The sequence below is a fragment of the Oncorhynchus clarkii genome, chromosome 31, assembly GCF_045791955.1.
Source record: "Oncorhynchus clarkii lewisi isolate Uvic-CL-2024 chromosome 31, UVic_Ocla_1.0, whole genome shotgun sequence".
NCBI classification, from domain to species: Eukaryota; Metazoa; Chordata; class Actinopteri; order Salmoniformes; family Salmonidae; genus Oncorhynchus; species Oncorhynchus clarkii.
Window position 1 is genome coordinate 7,929,045 of NC_092177.1, and position 13,944 is coordinate 7,942,988.

General features: G+C 39.9%; 1 protein-coding gene across 2 annotated transcripts; it reads left to right on the top strand.

Annotated features, from left to right (window-relative positions):
• Positions 1-931: 931 nt before the first annotated feature.
• Positions 932-3,929, top strand: LOC139390654 (THO complex subunit 3-like). Of its 2 annotated transcripts, XM_071137924.1 has the most exons (7): positions 942-1,136; positions 1,466-1,622; positions 1,959-2,163; positions 2,394-2,555; positions 2,735-2,835; positions 3,067-3,271; positions 3,383-3,595. In XM_071137924.1, exons 1-6 carry the CDS (start codon positions 957-959, stop codon positions 3,228-3,230), a joined length of 969 nt encoding a protein of 322 aa, XP_070994025.1. In that variant the 5' UTR covers positions 942-956; the 3' UTR covers positions 3,231-3,271; positions 3,383-3,595. The 2 variants fall into 2 exon arrangements, with proteins under 2 accessions (XP_070994024.1, XP_070994025.1); XM_071137923.1 differs by having other exon boundaries at positions 932-1,136; positions 3,067-3,929.
• Positions 3,930-13,944: the final 10,015 nt, after the last annotated feature.

Consider the following 13,944-nt stretch of genomic DNA (forward strand, 5'->3'; position numbering starts at 1 on the left):
TGTGATATTTGTTTGTGTTTCTTCTGACCAGAGGGAGCTGGCGCGTGAGCAATTGAAGTTAAAGATTCCTGGTGTTTGTGATGCCCGTTGTTTGGTGCAAATCAGACCTGGTGGTGAGCGTGGTCCTCTTGAGTTTTGGGTCAGAGTCTCTACCAGACAAAATCATGTCAGGATATATCAGTTATCCTGTTAGAGGTTTTGTGCCGAATCCACTGCACTGAGTCAGGTGCAATGTTTATGGTCATGTCGTAGCAGTTTGTAGGAGAGAGATTCCAAGATGTGGGATGTGTGCAGGAGGGCATGGGATAGAGGATTGTGTAGTTTTGGTGAATAAAGTTGTCTGTGTCAACTGTAAGGGGGCTCCATGTTGCTGGGAGCAGTGCAGAAGGTGTCATATGCTGAGGCAGTGAAGAAAGTAGAGGTGAATGGGTCGAGGGTGAAGGATCCTGAGAGTATCCCTGTGAGTAATAGATCTGTGCCAGCACAGAATGATAGGCCAATGAGTGATATATGCTTCAGTAAGGTTGTCTTCTTAGCGTTCATAGCAATGGTTATCAACTGTATCACAGAAATGGAATGTAAATAACAGAAAATAGATGTTGTGGTGGCAGCTGCAGAGAAGTATTTGGGTATATGAGATTTGACTTCAGAAGAGTTACAGGGTGTGTTGAGTGGTGGTGTCTGGTCTTCCAAGGCTGTTGGCATGGTGCAGGAGGAGATAGGGGCAAAGTAGTGGAATGGGGCAGTGGGTTTTTAATGGCTGTAGCGTTAGTCGAAGGGGGTTTATTTCTTTATATTTTTTTTGTTATCACAAAGTATAATGGATACATCATAGTCCAGTTGGGGGCGGTAATGCAACATATTGGATGCCAACCGCCGTTAAACTCCAAAGAAGAAGAAGAAGAAGATGACCCCCCCCCCCCCTGTAGCGACATAACGCGGTAGTATCTTCCAAAATGGCGTCCAAATATTATCAAGAGATGCAAGAGAGTTTTAGAAATAACAACAAAAGCAGGGAATTCCCTGCGCATAGTGCTAAAGTCCATTCAGTAGCATGGAGTTGCGACGGCAGGAGGTTGGCATCTGGGTCTTTTGATAAAACAGCAAGCGTATTTGTTTTGGAAAAAGACCGTTTGGTACGTTGCTAGCATGTTATAGACGCAAGCTAACATTGCATAAATGAACCACGCATGCTAGTGCAAGGCTCATAACACAACTCTCAAGTCTTATATTGTAACATTCAGGCACACCAAATTATACACTTACTTTTATATCTAGCAGATATCTATTAATTTGTTAACTATGATCAGATCGGGAAGAGCCTGCTAACTAGCTAGATGCTATGTTATGTGCTGAACCAGCTAGCCGAGACAACTGGCTAGTTAGTTACTATTTGTAGTAGCAACCTCCACTTTAGCACACAGCTAGCTATCTTGTTGTTTTGACCTATTTCTACCCCTTACAGGTGAAGGAGAACAACTACAGAGGCCACGGAGACAGTGTTGATCAGTTGTGTTGGCATCCTACCAACCCAGACGTGTTTGTCACTGCATCGGGGGACAAGACCATACGCATCTGGGACGTCAGAACAACGAAGTGCACGGCTACTGTCAACACTAAAGGTACATTCCAATTAGATCAACAACGTGCACGGCTACTGTCAACACTAAAGGCACATTCCAATTAGATCAACAACGTGCACGGCTACTGTCAACACTAAAGGCACATTCCAATTAGATCAACAAAGTGCACGGCTACTGTCAACACTAAAGTTAAACCCATTTTGTACAGCAATGCAAGCGATACATCTGCTGTGTCTTAAGCCAAAAACAATACATTAGCATTGTACTGAAGTGCAAGACTTTACAGTATGTGCCATTTGTAATGTGTCCTGTTGCATTCATTCTGATCTGTGCCGACCCAAAAGTGCATGATCTACCTGCTGTGTTTGTTTGCAGGGGAAAACATCAACATCTGCTGGAGTCCCGACGGCCAAACGATAGCCGTTGGGAACAAGGATGATGTGGTTACCTTCATCGACGTCAAATCACACCGGTCACGAGCTGAGGAGCAGTTTAAGTTTGAAGTCAACGAGATCTCGTGGAATAATGACAACAACATGTTCTTTCTCACCAATGGAAACGGGTGCATCAACATCTTGAGGTAAGACCTTGGTCCCTTCCAAAATAGAACCCTAGGTTATTCCCTATTTAGTGCACTACTTAGTCCAAGGTTCATAATTAGCCCAAGGTTCATAATTAGCCCAAGGTTCATAATTAGCCCAAGGTTCATAATTAGCCCAAGGTTCATAATTAGCCCAAGGTTCATAATTAGCCCAAGGTTCATAATTAGCCTAAGTTACGGGCTCCCTGACTTTGACATGTTGTTTTCAGTTACCCCGAGCTGAAGCCCATCCAGTCGATCAACGCCCACCCCTCCAACTGCATCTGCATCAAGTTTGACCCCACGGGGAAGTACTTTGCCACAGGAAGTGCAGATGCCCTGGTCAGTCTGTGGACCGTTGAAGAACTGGTCTGTGTTCGCTGTTTCTCCAGGTGAGTGAGTCTACATTGAAAACAGTCCATATGGACAGATAGTGCAAATCCCTCATCACCATCATCAGCTAACCCTAGTAACCTATTAAGCACCCAAACAATGATCAGTATTTGTATCACTTGACATTCATGCTTTTGCAATGTATACATACATTGAGTCTGATTGTCTTGCGTTTCAGGTTGGACTGGCCAGTGAGGACATTGAGTTTCAGCCATGATGGGAAGATGCTGGCTTCAGCCTCAGAGGACCACTTCATAGACATAGCAGAGGTTGAAACAGGTTAGTTGGAGAGAAAAAAGTCAATACAACTTTTTGTTGACACATAAGAAACACAATTAGCAAAACCACAAAATAGTTAAAATAATTGAATGTGCAAGAATAACCCACTCCCCGTGGACCTTACGGCCTACAAAACAAGCCCACGCTATGCCGCATAGTCCTTGGCAAGAATATAGTCCTCATTAATTTGAGTTCATCATTCAGAGTATCTTCTGTTTCGTGTTTTTGCAGGAGAGAAGCTGTGGGAGGTCCAGTGTGAGTCTCCTACGTTCACAGTAGCCTGGCATCCTAAGAGACCGCTGCTGGCCTACGCATGTGATGACAAGGAAGGGAAGTACGACAACAATAGAGAGTCTGGCACAGTCAAACTGTTTGGATTACCTAATGATTCCTGAGTGGGATAGCAAGGCAGGCACTGTCAAACTGTTTGGATTACCTAATGATTCCTGAGTGGGGTAGCAAGGCAGGCACAGTCAAACTGTTTGGATTACCTAATGATTCCTGAGTGGGATAGCAAGGCAGGCACAAGTCAAACTGTTTGGATTACCTAATGATTCCTGAGTGGGATCTAACACGCTGTATTTTGATTCACTCTTTAAACCGAGTTTATACGGATGATTGGCCCTACTTCGTGGAGTCATGTTACCTATCCCTGTGCTGTATCACTTATTCTCTATATGTTCAATACAACATCCTTGTCTTTTGGTCCATTAAACATTGCCAGAAAGGGATGCCTGTTTAAATGGCTATATCATGTAAACTGATATCTGTCTTAAGTCGTATGCTCAACTTTCTTCTATTGTTTTTGTTTGTAGAAAGTGTGCCGTCTTAGATGTAAAATGAGATGCTTAACAGCGACTCTAGAGTTGTCTTTAAGGATTGGGATAAAACAAGATTTACTCTCCGTAGTGAGGGGAAAAAACACTCAACAGTTCTTCCTCTTTATAACCACCAGATGGCACTGCATCCTAATTATCAACATGTGTTTCTTGTACAGTTTCTCCGTACGGTTTGCATTACACACAGTGCAGTACCATATTTTTGTTAACTTTAAATTGATTTTTTTTTTTATATTAAAAGAACAGTCTTGTTTACTTATTTGTCTTGGTTGGACATATCAAGATGTAAAACGGACACAGTGCAGGGTATGCCTTCTGTCTAGATTTTAGTGGGTTATTTCAATACGTTTTTAATTTAAAAAATGATGTCCCCTTTATTTAACCAGGTAGGCCAGTTGAGAACAAGTTCTCATTTACAACTGCGACCTGGCCAAGATAAAGCAAAGCAGTGCGACAAAAAACAGCAACACAGAGTTACACATAAACAAACGTACAGTCAATAACACAATATCTCAGTATCTCAGCCAGATTCATTGCAGGCTATGGCATTAAGATGATGTGCAACTATGTAATGTATACAAGAAGTGAGGATATGTGAGATTTTGGACTTGATATGGTAGACCTGCCTGCCCTCTGTAGCACAGCTCCCACACACCAACCACCACAAGAACATTATGTTAAGTGCGTGAATATGACGCCCTGCCAACTAAGTACAGTATACAGTCAGGTCCAACATTATTGACACTATTGATAAAGATGAGCAAAAAATACTGTGAAATCAATAATACAACGCTGAGCATGCAAAAAAAAATATGAAATTATATTATTTTATACTAATACAGAGAAGGAGGAAGAGATTTTGTTTAACAAGTAATACTTAAAAATAAATTAGGGGTCAAGTATTTGTGTGCGTGGCCAAAGAGCTCTATTTTTTTTTATGCCATCCAACAAATGAAAACGGCAGGCGTTTGGAACTGATCTGATGACATGAAAATAGAGCTCTTTGGCCACGCACACCAGTGGTGGGTTTGGTGTTGAAAAGAGGAATCGTATGTAGTAAAGAACCCCACACTTACTGTAAAATGTGGTGTTGAAAAGAGGAATCGTATGTAGTAAAGAACCCCACACTTACTGTAAAATATGGTGGTGGATTTTTTAACACTATGGGGCTGTTTTTCTTCCACTGGTCCTGGGGCCCTTGTTGAGGTCAACGGCATCATGAACTTTACCACGTACCAGGACATTTTAGCCAAACACCTGGTTGCCTTTACCACAAGGCCTAAACTTGACCACAAGTGGATCTTCCAGCTAGACAATAAGCCCAAGCACACATCAAAATCCACAAAGAAATGGTTTATTAACCATAAAACTAACATTTTGTAATGGCCATTTCAATCTCCAGACACCCCAGGCTGTATCACATTGGGACTCCCGTAGTGGTGGCCCCAGCGTCGTCCAGGTTTGGCCGGGGTAGGCCGTCATTGTAAATAACAATTTCTTCTTAACTTACTTGCCTAGTTAAAGGTTACATTTAAATTAAACAATTGTAAACCTGCGGTTTGAGTTATAGGGCAATCTATGAGTGCAGATAAAGGATATCAACAGTCTGGAAAGATTCTGTTTGGAGGAATAGTCTATTAACCCTTCTAAGATGTTCTCCAATCTGATACAACTTTTTCCAAAAGAAGGCTCAGTGTCGGTATTGAAAAGTATTGAAAGGCATTGACAGGTATTGAAAGATATTAAAAGGTATTGACAGATATGAAAAGGTATTGAAAGATATTAAAAGGTATTGACAGATATGAAAAGGTATTGAAAGGTATGGGCAGGTATTGACTGATATTAAAAGGTATTGACAGATATTAAAAGGTATTGAAAGGTATTGACAGATATTAAAAGGTATTGACAGATATTAAAAGGTATTGACAGATGTTAAAAGGTATTGACAGATATTAAAAGGGATTGACAGATGTTAAAATGTATTGACAGATGTTAAAAGGTATTGACAGATGTTAAAAGGTATTGACAGATATTAAAAGGTATTGACAGATATTGACTGATATTAAAAGGTATTGACAGATGTTAAAAGGTATTGACAGATATTGAAAGGTATTGACTGATATTAAAAGGTATTGACTGATATTAAAAGGTATTGACAGATATTAAAAGGTATTGACAGATATTGACAGATATTGACAGATGTTAAAAGGTATTGACAGATGTTAAAAGGTATTGACAGATGTTAAAAGGTATTGACAGATGTTAAAAGGCATTGACAGATGTTAAAAGGTATTGACAGATGTTAAAAGGTATTGACAGATATTGAAAGGTATTGACAGATATTAAAAGGTATTGACAGATGTTAAAAGGCATTGACAGATGTTAAAAGGTATTGACAGATGTTAAAAGGTATTGACAGATGTTGAAAGGTATTAACAGATATTAAAAGTTATTGACAGATGTTAAAAGGTATTGACAGATATTGAAAGGTATTGACTGATATTAAAAGGTATTGACAGATATTAAAATGTATTGACAGATGTTAAAAGGTATTGACAGATGTTAAAAGGTATTGACAGATGTTAAAAGGTATTGACAGATGTTAAAAGGTATTGACAGATGTTAAAAGGTATTGACAGATGTTAAAAGGTATTGACAGATGTTAAAAGGTATTGACAGATGTTGAAAGGTATTGACAGATGTTGAAAGGTATTAACAGATATTAAAAGGTATTGACAGATATTGACTGATATTAAAAGGTATTGACAGATATTAAAAGGTATTAACAGATATTAAAAGGTATTGAAAGGTATTGACAGATATTAAAAGGTATTGAAAGGCATTGAAAGGTATTAAATGGTATTAAATGGTATTGACAGATATTAAAAGGTATTGAAAGGTATTGACATATATTAAAAGGTATTGAAAGGCATTGAAAGGTATTGAAAGGTATTGACAGATATTAAAAGGTATTGACAGATATTAAAAGGTATTGAAAGGTATTGACAGATGTTAAAAGGTATTAAAAGGTATTGACATATATTAAAAGGTATTGAAAGGCACTGAAAGGTATTGAAAGGTATTGACAGATGTTAAAAGGTATTGACAGATATTAAAAGGTATTAACAGATATTAAAAGGTATTGAAAGGTATTGACAGATGTTAAAAGGTATTAACAGATATTAAAAGGTATTAACAGATATTAAAAGGTATTGAAAGGTATTGACAGATGTTAAAAGGTATTGAAAGGCATTGAAAGGTATTGAAAGGTATTGACAGATATTAAAAGGTATTGACAGATATTAAAAGGTATTGACAGATGTTAAAAGGTATTTACAGATGTTAAAAGGTATTAACAGATATTAAAAGGTATTGAAAGGTATTGACAGATGTTAAAAGGTATTAACAGATATTAAAAGGTATTAACAGATATTAAAAGGTATTGAAAGGTATTGACAGATGTTAAAAGGTATTGAAAGGCATTGAAAGGTATTGAAAGGTATTGACAGATATTAAAAGGTATTGACAGATATTAAAAGGTATTGACAGATATTAAAAGGTATTAAAAGGTTAAAGTTTTATTACTTAAACTCTTTTCTTTCCATTTGTATAAAATAATATACTTATTTGGAATATAGTGTGTTTTGGAACACGCTATAGCTCAGCATTTATATTTATTTTATACAGTCTTTTTCCCCTCATCTTTAGCAAGAGTGCTAATCATTTTGGATCTGACTGTACATGGCTGTAAGTGTTTCATATGAATGTATGTAATGTGCACGTATGTTTGCAGTCATGTCATAGTGAAGTTACGACGAAGTGGTTAATATATGATAAGTGATGAACTTATATCTTCCAACTAAGCACTTATCATGATGAGTGATTATTGTATAAGACAACAGCTTCTGTAGCGTGGCTGCCATAGCTGAGGAGGAGGTGGGAGAGCACACAGTTTGTTTAGCCTGTTTTTTCATATGGTTCTAAGAACACCAGGATGCTTCCAGAATGGAACAGTTTCCTCGTGTCTGATAACAAAGGAGAAGGTGAGCAATGGGTTGGAAAGAAAACAACAGTTGTCTTGAGATTGGGAGTGAGGGAGTGTGAGGCCAGTCACACAGAGATTAGACATGGTGTCCATTCCTCGTTCCTCTTCCCAGCGAGAGTCGTCTCGGTGCCCAGATCAGGAAACTCCTGACTGGGCTGGTGACAGCTGTCCTCTCCCATCTCTGATGCTTCTGAGCAGCGGGCTCCAGGATATCTCATTTTTCAGCTTCCTATTCGTAGCAGGGATGGAACAGGCATCCCCTGACCACTCCCTAATTTCATTTATATCCTGGCATCCTGTTTCTGTTTTTTTTTATAGCCAAAACAACAAAGGATCTAAAAATCTGCAGATCACAACACAGTTTTCATATTGTACATGACTATTGTTATTTAGTGGGCTGTAAGGGGAAAAACCAATTTGATGTGAAATTTAGCTACTGTCGTCATGTTTGCTGTAACCTTGTCTTGTCCTGTCGGAATCTGCCGGTCCGTCTGAGCCTACCTATGTTTGGTAATTAAAGAAGCTCTGTTTAAGTTAATTCGCTTTTGGGTCCTCATTCACGCACCGTAACAGAAGAATCCGACCAAGAATGGACCCAGCGACTTCGGATCCTCTCCACTCAGCCGTCGGGATGTATGTTGTAATTCTATCCTCTCCTGGAACGTCTCTTGTCATGTGAAATGTTTAATGTCTGCTATCCCTCCTGTTTCCTCTGTCTCTTCTTCACAGGAGGAGCCTGGTGATTTGACAGGGGTGCCGGAGGAATATCACGATCTGCGCACGGTGTTCAGTCGGTCCAGGGCCACCTCTCTTCCTCCACACCGGTCGTATGATTGTAGTATTGATCTCCTTCCGGGAACCACCCCCCCCCGGGGTAGACTATACTCTCTGTCGGCTCCCGAACGTAAGGCTCTCGAAGATTATTTGTCTGTAGCTCTTGACGCCGGTACCATAGTCCCCTCCTCCTCTCCCGCCGGAGCGGGGTTTTTTTTTGTCAAGAAGAAGGACGGGTCTCTGCGTCCCTGCATAGATTATCGAGGGCTGAATGACATAACAGTGAAGAATCGTTATCCGCTTCCTCTTATGTCTTCAGCCTTCGAGATCCTGCAGGGAGCCAGGTTTTTCACTAAGTTGGACCTTCGTAACGCTTACCATCTCGTGCGCATCAGGGAGGGGGACGAGTGGAAGACGGCGTTTAACACTCCGTTAGGGCACTTTGAATACCGGGTTCTTCCTTTCGGCCTCGCTAACGCTCCAGCTGTCTTTCAGGCATTAGTCAATGATGTCCTGAGAGACATGCTGAACATCTTTGTTTTCGTTTACCTTGACGATATCCTGATTTTTTCACCGTCACTCCAGATTCATGTTCAGCACGTTCGACGTGTCCTCCAGCGCCTTTTAGAGAATTGTCTTTTTGTGAAGGCTGAGAAGTGCACTTTTCATGCCTCCTCCGTCACATTTCTCGGTTCTGTTATTTCTGCTGAAGGCATTAAGATGGATCCCGCTAAAGTCCAAGCTGTCATTGATTGGCCCGTCCCTAAGTCACGCGTCGAGCTGCAGCGCTTTCTCGGCTTCGCGAACTTCTATCGTCGTTTCATCCGTAATTTCGGTCAGGTGGCAGCTCCTCTCACAGCCCTTACTTCTGTCAAGACGTGCTTTGAGTGGTCCGTTTCCGCCCAGGGAGCTTTTGATCTCCTCAAGAATCGTTTTACATCCGCTCCTATCCTTGTTACACCTGACGTCTCTAGACAGTTCGTTGTCGAGGTTGACGCGTCAGAGGTGGGCGTGGGAGCCATTCTTTCTCAGCGCTCCCTCTCTGACGACAAGGTCCACCCATGCGCGTATTTTTCTCATCGCCTGTCGCCGTCGGAACGTAACTATGATGTGGGTAACCGCGAACTGCTCGCCATCCGGTTAGCCCTAGGCGAATGGCGACAGTGGTTGGAGGGGGCGACCGTTCCTTTTGTCGTTTGGACTGACCATAGGAACCTTGAGTACATCCGTTCTGCCAAACGACTTAATGCGCGTCAGGCGCGTTGGGCGCTGTTTTTCGCTCGTTTCGAGTTCGTGATTTCTTATCGTCCGGGCTCTAAGAACACCAAGCCTGATGCTTTGTCTCGTCTCTTCAGTTCTTCAGTAGCCTCCACTGACCCCGAGGGGATTCTCCCTGAGGGGCGTGTTGTCGGGTTGACTGTCTGGGGAATTGAGAGGCAGGTAAAACAAGCGCTCACTCACACTCCGTCGCCGCGCGCTTGTCCTAGGAACCTTCTTTTCGTTCCCGTTCCTACTCGTCTGGCCGTTCTTCAGTGGGCTCACTCTCTCTCCTTCCTGTCATTAACAAATGCACAGTTTTCATATTGTACTTCCATTGTAAGAAAATGTTTTGCATTGTCAGCCATCATCAATCATATGTTAATAAATGACTATTGTTATTTAGTGGGCTGGGCTTAAGGGGAAAAACCAATTTGATGTGAAATCTCCTTTAGAGGACAACAGGGTTGATGTCTTTCAATTGTTCCTCTGGGTAAATCACCATGCCACTAAAAAAAATCATTGTTCCTCTGTTTGATGAGCTCAGATCACAGAGCATGACATCTGCATACGTCTTGATCTACCATCTGCTACACCGATGTCCTTTTGAAAAAACACAAAAAACATGTTCAATTCATAACGTCTGATCAACATTGCATTGCTTTCATTATTTAGTTACAGTACACTTCATATTTTTTCTTTTGTTTTTTGCAGAGAGTATTAGAAGTGAAATTCTGTAAGATAACTAGAAACCCGTACAAAGGCCACATAACGGTTTGATAAACAACTTCACAAAATTTGAGACATGTCTTTTATATACATGGATGTGGTGATCTCAAGCTGTTGGTTAAAGAGGAGCTGCCAGCGTTTAAATCAAAGCTGTGTATCGTTCCCTCAAGGTCCTATCTTATGTCTGATGAACAGGGCCAGGTCCAGATGTCCAGATGTCTAAACTAGCAAGGTCAGCAGGAAAGGCTCGCTACCTCCATGTCAGCCATAGATATGAATGTGTGTGTCAGTTACACATACACACAACAAGTAGAGAGATAAGTAATTCAAAAATCATGTTAAACACTATTATTGTGCAGAGAGTCCATGCAACTAATTATGTGACTTGTTAAGCCAATGTTTACTCATGAACTTATTTAGGCTTGCAAAGGGGTTTAATTTTTTATTTACTTTTTATTTTACCTTTATTTAACTAGGCAAGTCAGTTAAGAACAAATTCTTATTTTCAATGACAGCCTAGGAACAGTGCTGTTCAGGGGCAGAACGACAGATTTGTACCTTTTCAGCTCAGCGATTTGAACTTGCAACCTTCCAGTTACTAGTCCAATGCTCTAACCACTAGGCTACCCTGCCGCCCCAAGAGTATACCTATTGGCTCAAGACATTTCAGTTTTTCCTTTTTTAAATTAAATTGTAAACATTTAAAACAAATATGAATAATAATAATTCCACTTTGACATTATGGGGTATTGTGTGTAGACCAATGACAAAACAAATCTACATTTGATCCATTTTAAATTCAGGCTGTAACACAACAACATGTGGAAAAGATCAAGGGTGGTGACTATTCTGACAGTAGGAACATTTGGATTTAGGTTCACTATCTGAATTGACCGGAATTGAAATGTAATTGACCCCAACCATGCAACTCACGACGACTACCCACTGATTTCTGATAGTTAGGGTTATCTAATACCCTCAGCGTAGCCTTGGACACCATGCTCTTCACAAAACAACATTTGAAAGGAAAAGCTCCGTCAGACTAAACTACCCCCACCCCCGATTCCCCATTCTCTCACTAGCTACTAATCATGATAAATTGAAATATAACTCACAACCCCCAGCCTCCTCAACCCTTCCAGACACGACACAATTACCAAATAAAGCCTTTTGGTCTGCTCTCAAGATGGACGATGATTGATTCCAGTCATATGATTGGAAGAAAACAGAATGACCTTTGTACATTCTAAATAGCATCTGGAGGTTAGATAGGTATTGGTTTTGTTTAGACGCGTGTGTATGCATTTAAATGTATGGTGTGAGCCAGGTGGTCTGTTTCAATCAATACATCAGGTAACAGGTGTTCAACATGATGTGACAGAGCATGACTGTGTTGTGTACTGGAAATGTGTGTCTCCATTGAGCATCATGCTTTTCAGTCCGGGAATAGGCCTAATCTGGATTCAGAAAACCGGCCCTATGCTTCTTTAACAGTACATTTTTCAACCCCAAAAACCTTCTTTAACAGTACATTTTTCAACACAAAAAACCTTCTTTAACAGTACATTTTTCAACACAAAAAAACCTTCTTTAACATTACATTTTTCAACACAAAAAACCTTCTTTAACAGTACATTTTTCAACACAAAAAACCTTTAACATTACATTTTTCAACACAAAAAACCTTCTTTAACAGTACATTTTTCAACACAAAAAACCTTCTTTAACAGTACATTTTTCAACACAAAAAACCTTCTTTAACAGTACATTTTTCAACCCAAAGACCTTCTTTAACAGCAGTTGAATTGGATGATTACTGAGCACTGACTGTTTTCCTCCATCTTCCCAGCTAGCACATGTGGTTCCTTTGAAGTTGTGGGAACGTACGTTTTTTGGTTTCCCATTGGTTATGGGAACAAAGCCATACGTTTCCTGACCGGTAAATGTTCTGAGAACGTGGATCTTTCAACAAGACAATAACCCCAAACACACATCAAAATACACAGATAAATGGTTAATAGACCACAAAATCAACATTCTGCAATGGCCATCTCATTCTCCGGACTTGAACCCCATTGAAAACCTGTGGTTTGAATTGAAGAGAGCCAGTCCATAAACGCAGACGAATGATATCAAGGATCTGGAAAGATTCTGTGTGAAGGAACGGTCTAAGATCCCTCCCAATGTGTTCTCCAATCTCATAAAATATTTTGGAAAAAGGCTCAGTGTCGTTATCCTCACAAGGGTAGGGTGCTGAAATACTGAAAACAGGGATGCCAAACATTGACACTTATCTTTTTGAGTATTTAAAAAAAAGATGTATTTGCTTGTTAAACTAAATCTATTTCTCTGAGCAATTATATTAGTATTAAAATAATATAATTCCCCCATGTTTTTGAGCATGCAATATAGGTCAGTATTTGAATTATTTCTTTTATACAGTATTTTTTTCTCATCTTTATCAATGTGCCCAAAATGATTGACTTGAGTGTTACATCCATGAGCAGCAGATTCACAGTAACAGTAGAAGTTACGATGATCTAGACGCGGTAGTTACAGCAAACCCTTATGCAACCTCTCTATACTTTATACCGCTATTGCTGTTTTCCTGCAAGAAAATATAGGCATAAGGATTTCTTAGATATTTGGCTGAAGGCCCTTATTAATTACTATGCTAATGCCTTGTATGTATGGTTTTATTATGATAAATTAATTTGTTAAGCCACTTTCAACTGTCCATCATTCAAAGCTGTAAAACAAGGAAGGATGTTGGTTGCTGAACACAATACAGACACTAATCCATGTATACAGAGCATTCGGAAAGTGTTCTGACCCCTTGTATTTTTCAACATTTTGTTACGTTACAGTCTTATTCTAAAATGGGGTAAGTAAAAAAATGTCCTCAGCAATCTACACACAATACCCCATAATGACATCACAATACCCCATAATGACATCACAATACCCCATAATGACATCACAATACCCCATAATGACCTCACAATACCACATAATGACATCACAATACCCCATAATGACATCACAATACCCCATAATGACATCACATTACCCCATAATGACATCACAATACCCCATAATGACATCACAATACCCCATAATGACATCACAATACACCATAATTGTCACGCCCTGACCTTAGTTATCTCTGTTTTCTATATATTTTGGTTAGGTCAGGGTGTGACTAGGGTGGGTACTCTAGTTTTTTTATTTTTTTTATTTATGTCTAGCGTTTTTTGTATGTCTAGGGCTTTTGTATATCTTTGTTGGTCTGATATGGTTCCCAATCAGAGACAGCTGTTTATCGTTGTCTCTGATTGAGGATCATATTTAGGTAGCCATTTTTCCCACTTTCTGGTGTGGGATCTTGACTATGTGTAGTTGCCTGTCAGCACTATATTGTATAGCTTGTTATTTTTGTTGGTTTGTTCGGTGTTCATTCTTTGA